Genomic DNA, 12,072 nt, shown 5'->3' with positions numbered 1-12,072 from the left:
ATCATTGATGTGTTGAATCATGGGTGCCATTAATGCTGGAGTTGAGTGATGATTCCCACTGATGGGAGCCCTGCCCTAACTTCATGTGAACAAGGCAGTAACTCCTGGGTCCGAGTAGGGTCAGGGGGCCTGAACAATCAGGAGTGGCCTCATTGTGGAGTCATGTCCGAGTCAGAATTCCCCGCCTTGGTGATTTAAAAGCATCAGGGTCTCTGCATGCAGAGTCTCGGAAGACCCTTCCCAAAGCACACGAGGTGTTGGTCAGAGGCAAGAGGATCAGTGTTCTGGCTACAGGACCTTCTAAAAATGCACGTTTATTTTTATACTGTATGCTACTACTGTCCATTAAAAAGAAATTCTACGTGCTTTTAAAAATCTACATATTAGCCGTTATTCTTTTTGTTACATGGTCGTTGTTTATAGTTTTCTCTGCCCAACATTGTCTCTTGCACCTGCATTCACGTGGCAGCAGGAAAATGATCCCTAAGCTTTATCCACTAGAATCTGCCCCCAGAATCTGCCTGAAGATACTTCTGTCATCACAACTGGGAAGGGGGTTTGCTACTGGCATCTAGGTTGTTGCTAAACATTCTGCAACACACAGGACGGTCCCCACAACTAAGAATTATTCGACCTCAAATGTCAACAGTGTCAAGATTGGAAACCATCAGTGGCATTGAGGAGGTTTGTTTTATCTGTAACGACCTATTTTGTTCTTCCCTGAATGACAGCTGTACTAGCTTCAGTCCAGCCGAGGTGAATGGTTTTCTCTCAGCTCGATGAGGATCTCCTTCCAGTGTTAAGTCCACTGTTGCCATCCAAGAGGGGCAGCTGCCCGGACCACCCAGTCTCCCAGCAGTTCCGCTGCAACATGTCCAGACGTGAGCTTGTCCTGTTTGGGATCTTGCTTCTACCACCAAGTATGTGGCACCGTCTCCCGAGACCCCAGCTGCACACAGGGCAGGTTCTCTGGTGTCTCTTGACTTTGTTTTCATATTTTCCAGTTGTTTTTCTGGATAAAACTCCTTCAGATCTTCCAGTTCCCCAATTCTCTCTTCAGCCATGTCTAGGTGGTTGTTTAATTCATCCATTGAGCCTTTTTCCCCCTAATTTCCTCTTGATAATTTCTAACCCTTTTCAAAACTGAATTCATTTTATATTTTGTGTCTTTTGGGGTCTGATTTTATTAAGGTCTTGCCAATGGTGCCTTTTTTCTTTGTGCATTTTGTGCAATTTGGGGATGTGAGCTTATGTTCTTCTCTCTGTAGGGCTCAGCCTGCGTCCTTCCAGAGAGGGTTTTGTTTGCCTCCTCTGCCCAGTGTCTGTCAAGCACCACTGGTTGGGGGCCATTGTGATCACATTCCTCTCCACCAGCACTGGGCAGAGACCAAGACAGATGTGCTCCTGTGGGGACCTACTTCTCACTCTCCTTGCTGCTGAGGGTACAGCTATTTAGGGCCCCAGCTGTATGTGGGGTCTGCTACGAGATTTGGCCCTGGGCCTTATGCTGTCACATCCACACTTCCCAGCCAGCCTCCAGGGCTCAGCAGACATGGATCCTGGGGACGCCAGGGACCTGCTCACTGGGATGGTTCCCTCTGTGTCTGGGACATGGCCATGTGCTCACGGCCACACCGCTGCCCTCACATATCCTGTTTCAGGCACGAGGCTTCTTGCGGCTCTTCAGACCCACCCACCTCACTCCCACTGGGGCCACAGGTGCCCTTCTCTGCCCCTTTCCGGGGGGGGGGGGGTGTCTCCTGACCACTCCCTCTACCAGGTGGCAGCCCAGCACTGTCCACCCACCCCGAATTGCTTCAGACCACTGCTTTCCATGATGTCCACCTCTGCTGTTGTCTGCTTCTGGCCACGTCGTCAGTCATGAGGGGGGACTCCCCACAAAGCCGTCACCTGGACCCAGATGGACTCCAAACGAAGGAGGAGGTTCCCAGCCACCAGGCGCCTGATGAGAACAGGTGCTGACCAGTAGGATCTGACATGGCCGAAGGTGTGCAGGGGCAGCTGGACACTGCCGGCTTTGTTGGTTTTCCTCGGGTTGCAAAGGTAGACCAGCAACGGAAGAAGAATTGCTTCATGACACAGTATCATCAATGTGGTAAACTGGCCTGTCTCCATGTCTCAGAGACCATGTCTCTGCAATCTTGGTGTTTTTAAAAAATTATGCTAAAAACATTTCATTTTATTCCTTCTCAAAAGCTCCTTGCTTGGTTTTCTCAGCCAAGGTCTAGGTGCTGCTCTGTGGACCCCGCCTGCTGCAGGGATACAAGTGGGGCCTCCTGTGGCCACCCTGCAGGAGAGCCTTCCAACCAGCGTGGCCTCATGTGGCCTGAGGCCGCCTGGCCATCCAGAACCCCTCACCACGTGACAACGTCCACCAGCTATGGGGCCTCTAGCTGTTCTTCCATTGAAAATGGAAAACTCTCTACTTATTTTCAAGAGGAGACATGTTTTAAGGCTTAAATGAAATTAAAGTTAAAACCTCACGCAAGACTAACATGGGCTTCCACTCTCAGGGAAGGTCAGCGATCCCGGCATGTCCACTGGCTCAACTGGAGCAGGAGAAACTCACTTAGCAAAGGCAGCAGGAAAACACGTCTCAGGATTGTACCAACAACACCTACCGTGGCCTCCAGCCGTGGACCCGTGGGCGCGCACGTCCCAGGAGGGGCGGTCTGTCCCGTGGCCCAGGTGCAGGAACACTATCCTGGGCCCGTGGCTGGACGACTTCACCTCAGATGTTCTACCTGCCCGTCCACATCTGTCCTGCATCCAGACCTCAACCCGTGAAGCAGCAGGTGGAAGGGTGGGGATGGACCAGGAGCCTGCCACACAAAGGCTCCCGCAGGAGGCGGCCTGACCCCTCAGCACTGAGACTGGCCATGCAGGTGCTCAAGTGGGGAACCTTTATACATATCGGCCTCACTGCCCCCTGGACAGGCCAGCATGAGTGCCAGCCCATGTGGACAAAAGCAGCCTGTCTTTGCTTCAGAAACCCTGAGTGTGTACCCCATTCTGGACAAATGAATAAAAAGGTTCAGACAATGTGGTTCTTCTCCCGTCACCAGAGAACCACTTCCTGGAGGCCACATGTCGGCAGATCTATGAAGCCACTGACCGTGCCCTGCTTCCGTTGAGGGTTTGAGCTGCTGTCACAAGTCCCCTTTGTGGCTGAACTGGTCCTGGTGGGATTCTGAGAACACAGGTTGGCTCTTTCTGACTGAATGAAACTGCACGAGGGCAGGTGACGTGCGTGCGACTGCAATGCGCGCTGGGCACTAGAATGGGGTGAGGAGGGAAGACAGCCCCCACCCGCGCTGCAAGAGAGACCCGGAGGCGGCCCACCCCCACCCCGAGGCATGGCACCTTCTCTGCCCCTGCAGCATCTGACTTGTAACGTGAGTCGCTCAGAGCTTGTCAGCGGCTACGAGCAAGCCCAACAAGGCCATGGTGGACGTGGCGACAGGACAGCACACGGGAGGCTGCAACCGGCCTGTCCCCCCTGGGGCCACCCCTCCCAGCGGGTCTCGGTGCAGGAGCCTACAACCCCCTCTGGTTCCAGCTCCCCCACCGGCACCAGTGTCAGGCACAGGCAGATACAGAGCTGCTCAGCACGTGATTTTATAAGTAAGACACAGGTTAGAGATAGGACAAATGCACCAACAGCCCAGGTCACTGTGGCACAGGATGCATGGAAGGAAACGCCACCTCCAGGTGACGAACTCCAGGTCCCTCACACGCACCAGCCAGACCGCCGCCGTCCGTCCAGGTCTTCCATGCCGACCATGCCCGGGCTCCTCCTCCCAGGCAGGCAGAGGCAAGGACTCAGCTTCCCGGACTGGCCTCAGCGGACACTGGGCTGCGGAGGACACATGACAGGGTCAGGCCGGTCAGCGCCGTCTCCCCAGCCCTCCCTGGGTCACGCTTCCTGCAGGAAACTGCATCTGTGCCGCTTCCCCGAACATGCCAGGAGCCCCGTGGCCAACACAACCTCTGGGCAGCAAGCAGGTGGGGAGGGTGACTATACTGTTCCCCCAACTTCATCTATCTGTGCGACATTTTCCTAATGTAGAAAGCACGTTTCCTTAGGAAGCCAGTGTTGTGTGTGGCTGTCACACAAGGAGAAGGGAGAGTTGACACTTGGCCTGCCATCCCTGTCACCCACAGTGTCACCTGGAGGCCGACCAGAGCTGCCCTCAGCCCGCATCTGAGGGGGTCCTGTAGGGGCCCCAGAGAAGGGCCAGGCAAGGCAGACACTAGTACAGCATGATCGGGGGGGAGGAAAGGGGGAAAAAGACATCACCTCAGAAATAACTTAGCCACAAGGAGAACAGAGAGTTAAGAGCACAGTGAAGAACTGAAGGACAATGAAGAGAGAGGCGGCTGAACGGAAGGCAGGCCATGACCATCTGGGCCCTGGGAAGGAAGGGCACCGCAGCCAGAGCCCTCCGCCCGGTGCCGCCCGTCCTGACTGCCGTATGTGGGGAAGGAATGCTGTCCTGATGGGCAGTCACTAACAAACAGCAGGAAAACTGCAGGAAGTTAACAGAAGGGGAAGTGAAATGGTAAAAATGTCGTTAACTGGGCTTCCCTGGCGGCACAGTGGTTGAGGGTCCGCCTGCCGATGCAGGGGACGCGGGTTCGTGCCCCGGTCCGGGAAGATCCCGCATGCCACGGAGCGGCTGGGCCCGTGAGCCATGGCCGCTGAGCCTGCGCGTCCGGAGCCTGTGCTCCGCAACGGGAGAGGCCACAACAGTGAGAGGCCCGCGTACCGCAAGAAAAAAAAAAGTCGTTAACCAATCCAAACAAAGACAAGAAAGGAGCAAAGAAACAAACAGGGTTGAACAGAAAATGGAAAGATGGCAAACAAACCCAGCAAATCCAAACTCACACATTAAATGTAAGTGGACAAAACACTCCAATTACCAAAAACGGTTAAACTGGATTAAAAAGAGATGAGGCCTATCTACTGTTCATAAGAAACACATTTAAATGTAGGAACACAGAAATTGAAAGTGAAATGATTAAAAAAGATAAACTACATAAACACTGATCAAAAACTGCGCTGTGGCTCTATTATAACACGAGACAAAGGGACTTCAGCCCCTCCTGTGGTTTCCCTGAGGATGAGAACAAGAACCGGGAGGGGCTCTGCCCGGGACCTGCTGCTGCAGCAAGCACCCTGTGCTCTGGTTACTTAGCTCCTGTTCCCCCAACAAGGCTGCCTTCATCAAAAAAGTACAAAATACAACAAGAGGCAAGAAAAAGCAGTCTGAAGAGACAGTGCAAATGTAAGAACCAGACTCAGAAACAGCAGAGACGTTGGAACTATCAGACCAGGAATTTGAAACAGCTGTGATCAATACGCCAAGGACCCTAGTGGACAAACTGGCACCACGCAGGGACAGACAATGTAAGCAGCGGTGGAAGCGCTGGAGACCACGAACACTGTAACTGAAACGGATGCCTCGGACGGGCTTGTCCTAAGACCAGATGTGGCCAAGGAAACAGTGAACTTGAAGACAGGTCAACAGAAACTTCCCAAACTGAAAGGCAAAGAGAAACAAAAATGAAAAAAAAAGAAGAATATCCAAGAACTGTGGGACAATTACAGAAAGATGTGCAACATCTCTGCTCCAAAAACCATAAAACACTGAGGGGGTCCATGCATGGACACACCATGTTCATGGTCAGAAGACTCAGAGCAGAGACATGACTTCTCACCAAATCGACCTTCAGGCTGCAGGCAACCTCGGCCAAACTCCTGAAGCACAAACTGACAAGTTGATTCTACAGGTGGGGTGGGAACCCAATGGCCAGGAAGAGAAGACAATCATGGAGAAAAAAGGACCACAGGATTGAGACAACTGGGCACTGTGACCCACTGTGAGACCTAAACCCTGCATCTCTAGGACTGAGACCTACATCTGTATCTGTAGGACAGGCTGCGCTGGCTCACGGACGGACAGAGAGACCCAGAGGACAGACAGTCCAAGAGTAGAGCCACATGTGTGGCCTGACAACACGACGTAGCGAGAAGGGAGCTGGGTCAGCTAGATCGTGAGTCCAAACGTAAAAGGTAAAACAGTAAAGCTTTTAGAAAAAAACAGAGAACGTCAACCCTGGAGGAGATCAAGATACCCCAAACAGGACCACGTTAGGTCTAAGGACAAGAAGGCCATCACTGGAGGAGAGGACATTGGCAGGACGTGCGTCCAGAACAAGGTCCCTGAAGACAAAGTATAAAAAGACGGACAACCTGGAGAGAACATGAAAGATCTGACACATGACGAAAGACAATGTCCGAATGGCTCAGATCTCAGAAAAGGTGGTCACACTTCCATCACCAGGGAAACCAGGGGGCCTACATCCTGGAGCTGCCACAGTGGCGCTAAGCACACACGTTGCCAGGGAGCACCCGTCACTTTGGAATCTGCTTGTCAGCATTTCCCACCGTGAGTCCTCTGCCAGGTGAGCCCCGCAGCCTGAGGCTCACGTCGGGGGGTGTTCGGGGCAGGCACCTGGGTGCGTGGAGACCTAGAACCACGCACTACAACCGCCATGCACTTCTGCCCGGACGTCCTTCCTCAACAGGAAGCTCTGAAACAGCCTCTCCAGAGCCAGGGTTCAAACCCAAGGCCAGAGGGACACAGCTGATGGGAACAGGAGGAGGGCACGCCCACTCGCCAGGACCACAGTCCGTGTTGCTGCGACCCACTCCAGCTCCTGCGGGACCCACAGACTGACGACAGACCAAATTCTGATTCTCTGCCAAGAACACACAAAACACAAAAAGTCTCAAGTCTCCCACAACCTGCAAGAACAGCTTGTGGCCCTCGATCTCAGAAAACCACAGCTACAACGCACACACCACACTTGCCGTGGAGGACGGCAACTTCAGCAGACACCAGCCGGCCCTGGGCGGCCCTGGAGGTGACAAAGTCCCAAGTGGGATGGGTGTCCTGGGGGCAACCGACACGGCGGAAGGCTGCTATGCTGCTCTGAGGGTGAGAGAGGCCAGGGCGCTCGGCAGAGGACTGGCCCTGGGTGCCGTGCTCCACAGGACACACGTGAGACGTGCCTGGCTGGAGACAGCGTGCTGGCGGGGGCGGGGCGGGGGACAGGGCAAGCGGGAGCAGCAGCAGAAACACTGCCCCATCGCTTGGGGTGCCCCCAGGCTCAGCCCACGGGGAGGAGCTGGCAATGGGCACACGGTCTGGCTTGCAGGGTGAGGTTGGGGGCAGGGTGAGGTTGGGGGCAGGTGGGAGAGGACAGTGGAGGCCTCAGCTCTGCTCCCGTCCCACGGCCCTGCCAGGGCCGCCTCCCTGGGGTCCTGAAAGCCCTACGTGGACCGTGACATGGAAAGCGAGGCAGGCAGCATGGCCTGGAATGTTCTAGACCCTGGAATTCAAGGAAGGAGCTTGTTGGAGCTGCATTTGGAGGCCTCACAAAGAAGGGGCCCCGGGGAAATCAGTGAAGTTGGAACACACCCTCACACCATACACAAAAACAAACTCAGAGTGGTTTAAAGACTTAAACATAAGACACGACACCGTAACACTCCTAGAAGAGAGGATAGGCAAAACATTCTCTGACATAAATTGTACCAATGTTTTCTTAGGTCAGTCTCCCAAGGCAACAAATAAAAAATAAATAAATGGTACCTAATCAAACTTACAAGCTTTTGCGCAGCAAAGGAAACCATAAAAAAAAAACTGAAAAGACAACCTATGGAATGGGAGAAAATATTTCTAAATGATGCAACAGACAAGGGCTTAATCTCCAAAATACAAACAGCTCATACAACTCAACAACAAAAAACCCAATCAAAAAATGGGCAGAAAGTCTTAATAGACATTTCTCCAAAGAAGACATACAGATGGCCAGTAGGCACATGAAAAAATGCTCAACATCACTAATTATGAGAGAAATGCAAATCAAACCTACAATGAGGTACCACCTCACACCAGTCAGAATGGCCTTCATTAAAACGTCTACAAATAACAAATGCTGGAGAGGGTGTGGAGAAAAGGGAACCCTTTTACACTGTTGGTGGGAATGTAAGTTGGTGCAGCCACTATAGAAAACAGTGTGGAGGTTCCTCAGAAAACTAAAAATAGAATTACCATACGATCCAGCAATCCCACTCCTGGGCATATACCCAGACAAAACTGTAATTCAAAAAGACACATGCACCCCTGTGTTCAGAGCAGCACTGTTCACAATAGCCAAGACGTGGAAACAACCAAAATGTCCAGTGACAGACGAATGGGTAAAGAAGATGTGGTTTACATACAATGGAATATTACTCAGCCATAAAAAGAACGAAATAATGCTATCTGCAGCAACATGGATGCAATTAGAGATTATCATACTAAGTGAAGTAAGTTAAAGAGGAAAACAAATACCATATGATATCACTTATATGTGGAATCTAAAATATGGCACAAATGAACCTATCTACAAAACAGAAACAGACTCACGGACATAGAGAACAGTCTTGTGGTTGTGGGGTGGGAAGGGAGAGGGAAGAACTGGGACGTTGCGATTAGAGATGCAAACCATTATATACAGGATGGATAAACAACAAGGTCCTACTGTATAGCACAGGGAACTATAATCAATATCCTGTGATAAACCATAATGGAAAAAAATATGAAAAGAAGAATGTCTGTATAATTGAGTCACTTTGCTGTACAGCAGAGATTGGTACAACACTGTAAATCAATTATACTTCAATTTAAAAAATTAAATTAAAAAAATTTTTAAAAAACTTATAGCAGCTAGGATGTGGGAGTACTTAAATACTCAGTTTGGTCTACTGTTTGGATAATGATTAGTAAACACTTCAGATGTTATATTAAAAATTCTATTGATTAATAAATATTGAAAAAGCTAGAAAAATATTTTAAAATAGCGTCTATTTTAAATTATAAAAAAAGAAAAAGAAGGGGCCCCAGGTCCCCCATGTGGCCTGAGGGGACAGGTGGTTACCTTGGGGACGAGCTGAGGTCTGGGCACGCCCAGGAGGTCACACAGGCGGTTCCGCTGGGCTCTCACGACCGGGAGCTCTGCATCCCTGGGGAGGAGAAGAGGGGAGCAGCATCAGCCGCAGGAACAGTCCTGCAGTTAAACCTGCCAAGATCTGTAAACTCTCACCACACTTCCTACCGGGTGTGCAGAAAACCCAAGGCACCTTAGATTAGGTAGGAACCAGGGAAAAAGGACGCCTCACTCCAGAACGTACACCCCGGCGAGCCTAGCTCGGGCAGGACACCTGCACAAGGCTTTGCTCCTGAGCCCTTTGTTGGGAAACTGCAGAGGACGAACCCCACAAAACAGGGAGCCCCGTGAGGGGCACTCGGCCCCCAAACAGCCCAACCCAGGGGCGGGCGACAGGAAATGCTAAGACAGCAGCACAGATTTTATCCCATGGGTTTTAAGTTTTATTTGACTTTGAAAGCTGTTTACTTATAACTTTCATTGAAGACAAAAATTAAATTCAGCAATACCATAAAGAAAACTGGGCATGTTTTTCTTTTATAATAAGAAAAAATGAGTTATCTTTAAATCCTCTGGAAGGTTAACCCCGCCCTGAACTGTGAGAGGAGAAAGGCAGGCGTGGGGAACTCAGGGGAACTCTGGGACCCACTGGGTGTTGGTCGTTTCATGTCATGCTCCCTTCCCTGTCCTAGAGTTTGATGCAGAACGTGCCTCCGTGCTTTTAAAGCTGACAACGTAACAGAAAAATGTGTCCCGTCCCAGCTGCTCACAGAGTGGAGGCATCCACATTTCCTGAGGCCACGTTTTCTGCTCTGGAATTTTCTCTGAGGCGCCCACAAGATGTTCACCAGAATGCCCTCCTGCTCGAGGCCAAGTATCTCCCTAGAAAACCTTAACACAGCCCTAAAACCAGAGGCCCTTTTCTGTCCTTCAGGCCACAGTGGCTCACGTCCGAGCAGGGGAGCTGGGCCGTCAGGCCAGGAACGGAAGCTGCATCAATGTGAGGTCTGTGCGGAGCTCAACCCTTGTAGGAACATCACTGTTCTGAGGGTAGTGCATGTGAGTAGGTTATGTACATCCTTTCCCGCGTAAGCAGAATGCACTGACCCCAGTGATGGAACCCAGTCCTGGGGGACCCTCATCACTGGTGCCTGAGCAGGCCCCTGCCTAAATAACCTCTGAACTTTGGTCCTGTGTCCAAAACGGGGCTGAGTGGTCACCCTGTAGGGGCATGTGCGAGCGCCTGAATGTGCATATGCACGTTTGTGAGTGTGTGTGCACGTGAGTGTGTACAGTGCCTGGAATGGGACAAGCGTCACTCCCGTGTTTGTCATCATTCGGTGTTGCCCGCTGGACGCATGCTCACGGGCTACCCCTTCCCCTGCTTCCCCATCAGCCCCCTCCACCCCCATTCAACACCCCTCTTTCAAACCTGCCGCCCAAGCTCAGAGTTGAGGAGCCAACAGAGATGGCAGGAAACTGTGCCTAAAACGAACCTGGAGACCCGACCTGGAGCAAGGGCTGACCCTGGCTGTCTGGGAGGGAAGTGGGTGTCTGGGGTGGGAGGGAGGACACCTTATTCTTCCTGGTTCGCTCCGTCTGTCTGATTTTTGAATGTGTCCACTTGTGGCCTTTTCCACCAAGAGTGAACAAAGGCGAGTGGACGGCTCTCCTCTGCAGCGAGTCTGGGCCTGGGGGCTCCTGCTGCAGCCACTCAACACCCTTCCGCTCCTTGGGGGCCACAACTGACACACGTGGCGTGTCCCCGAGGAGGGAGAAACTGCCTGCCACGCCACACACTCCCCTGCATTTCTGACACCACAGTTCAGGGAGCAGGAGCTGCCATTCTCGAGTGACTTCAACCCCAATAAACCGCAGAAACAGGTGCACCAGCGCCCACCGGCACCCAGAGCCGTGACGTGATCAACAGAAAAGCGACCACAGAGAAATAGGAAGTCAGCCTCTAACCAATCAGTGCTCAGAACAACCCACCTTTTCACTTATAAAAATTGTATTTGGGAAAAAATAATTTCACTTTGAAAATCTTCCAGCCTGAACACCCCAGGAAGATCCCCCTCCTCCCTCATCTGGCCGCCCAGCCCCTCTTGGGTGTAAGGAGTGAGCCTGTGCTACAGAAACGCGGACACGTGGGTGAGGAGAGATTGGTTACAGACACCACTGCCTCCTCGTAAACCCAGAGCTGAGGCGGAGGGCTGGAGCCCGTCTTCCCTCTTTGCTCTGGAGGGTTTTGGGAGAGACCACAAACAGGCTCTGGGCGTCCCGCTCACTTTGGCACTGCACCTGCCACACTCGGGAAGAGGGCAAGGGCCCATGCTCACCAGGCCGTGCAGTTGAGCACAGCCATGACCTCATCTAGGATGTCCGCGGCCACCACATCGTAGGTCAGCACCATCTCATACACCTGGCTGGCTGTGCTCTTCCGGATCTGGAGGGACAGAGCAAGTTGGTGGGAGGGGAAGGCCCACGACAGAGAGCAGAGCTGACGGGACCCTGCCCGGAAGCAGGGACGAGGGCCCAGGCACCTCCCGGGGGCCCAGAGTCCAAGTAAAACAGGAAAGGCTCGCCGGGCAGACAGTTAAGAGGAGCTGACCTTGGACCGCTGCTCAGGAGACCGTGGCCACAACCGATGAGTGACCATGAGATGCGCTCAGCCCGGGGCGCCCCGTTCCCCTGTGGTCCCCCAGAGGCCCTTATCAGGAGGAGCATCATTCTTACTGAAATCCTTCATTAAAAACCTGCACCTTATCAGAGAAGTCCTCTCACCTGCTTTCTTTTCTAGCTGTCCCTAGGGGGGGGGACTTATTTCATGGAACAGGTGCTCTCGGAATCCCGAGGGCTAACCCCAGAGCTCCTGGTTTGGCAGGTCAAGGCCTGAGAATCTGCATTTCTGATCGTGGGGGGAGGGCCGTCCAGTGACCCCACTTTGAAAACAGCTGTGCTAGATGAGAGTTAAAGTTACTTTAGCTGTTAAAGAAGGTGTCACATTTGAGTTATCTGAAGAGCATTTCTTCTGCCAAAGGGAAAGAAGAG

General features: G+C 52.3%; 2 protein-coding genes across 10 annotated transcripts in view; one reads left to right on the top strand and one right to left on the bottom strand.

The window, feature by feature from the left end:
- The window catches only part of QTGAL (queuosine-tRNA galactosyltransferase), a 134,253-nt gene extending 132,554 nt beyond the window's left edge, over nucleotides 1–1,699 (top strand). For 7 of the 8 annotated variants that reach the window (XR_003427631.1, XR_003427632.1, XR_003427627.1 and 4 more), the window contains one exon: nucleotides 732–1,699. The gene's annotated coding sequence lies outside the window, so the exon portion shown is untranslated. The remainder of the gene's footprint in view (nucleotides 1–731) is intronic. The other variant, XR_003427628.1, reaches the window with a different exon arrangement.
- Nucleotides 1,700–3,617: 1,918 nt separating this feature from the next.
- TBCD (tubulin folding cofactor D) overlaps nucleotides 3,618–12,072 on the bottom strand; it is a 176,604-nt gene continuing 168,149 nt past the window's right edge. For both annotated transcript variants that reach the window (XM_027081141.1, XM_027081142.1), the window contains 3 exons: nucleotides 11,361–11,467; nucleotides 9,013–9,097; nucleotides 3,618–3,877 (listed from right to left, as the gene is read on the bottom strand). In XM_027081141.1, the coding sequence (XP_026936942.1) occupies nucleotides 3,863–3,877; nucleotides 9,013–9,097; nucleotides 11,361–11,467 (207 nt within the window). In that variant the 3' untranslated portion in view covers nucleotides 3,618–3,862. The remainder of the gene's footprint in view (nucleotides 3,878–9,012; nucleotides 9,098–11,360; nucleotides 11,468–12,072) is intronic.

The sequence above is a fragment of the Aethalodelphis obliquidens genome, unplaced genomic scaffold (assembly GCF_003676395.1).
Source record: "Aethalodelphis obliquidens isolate GAN/ISIS:26980383/991018 unplaced genomic scaffold, ASM367639v1 scaffold44, whole genome shotgun sequence".
NCBI lineage: Eukaryota > Metazoa > Chordata > Mammalia > Artiodactyla > Delphinidae > Aethalodelphis > Aethalodelphis obliquidens.
This window is presented reverse-complemented; position numbering and strand designations above follow the sequence as displayed.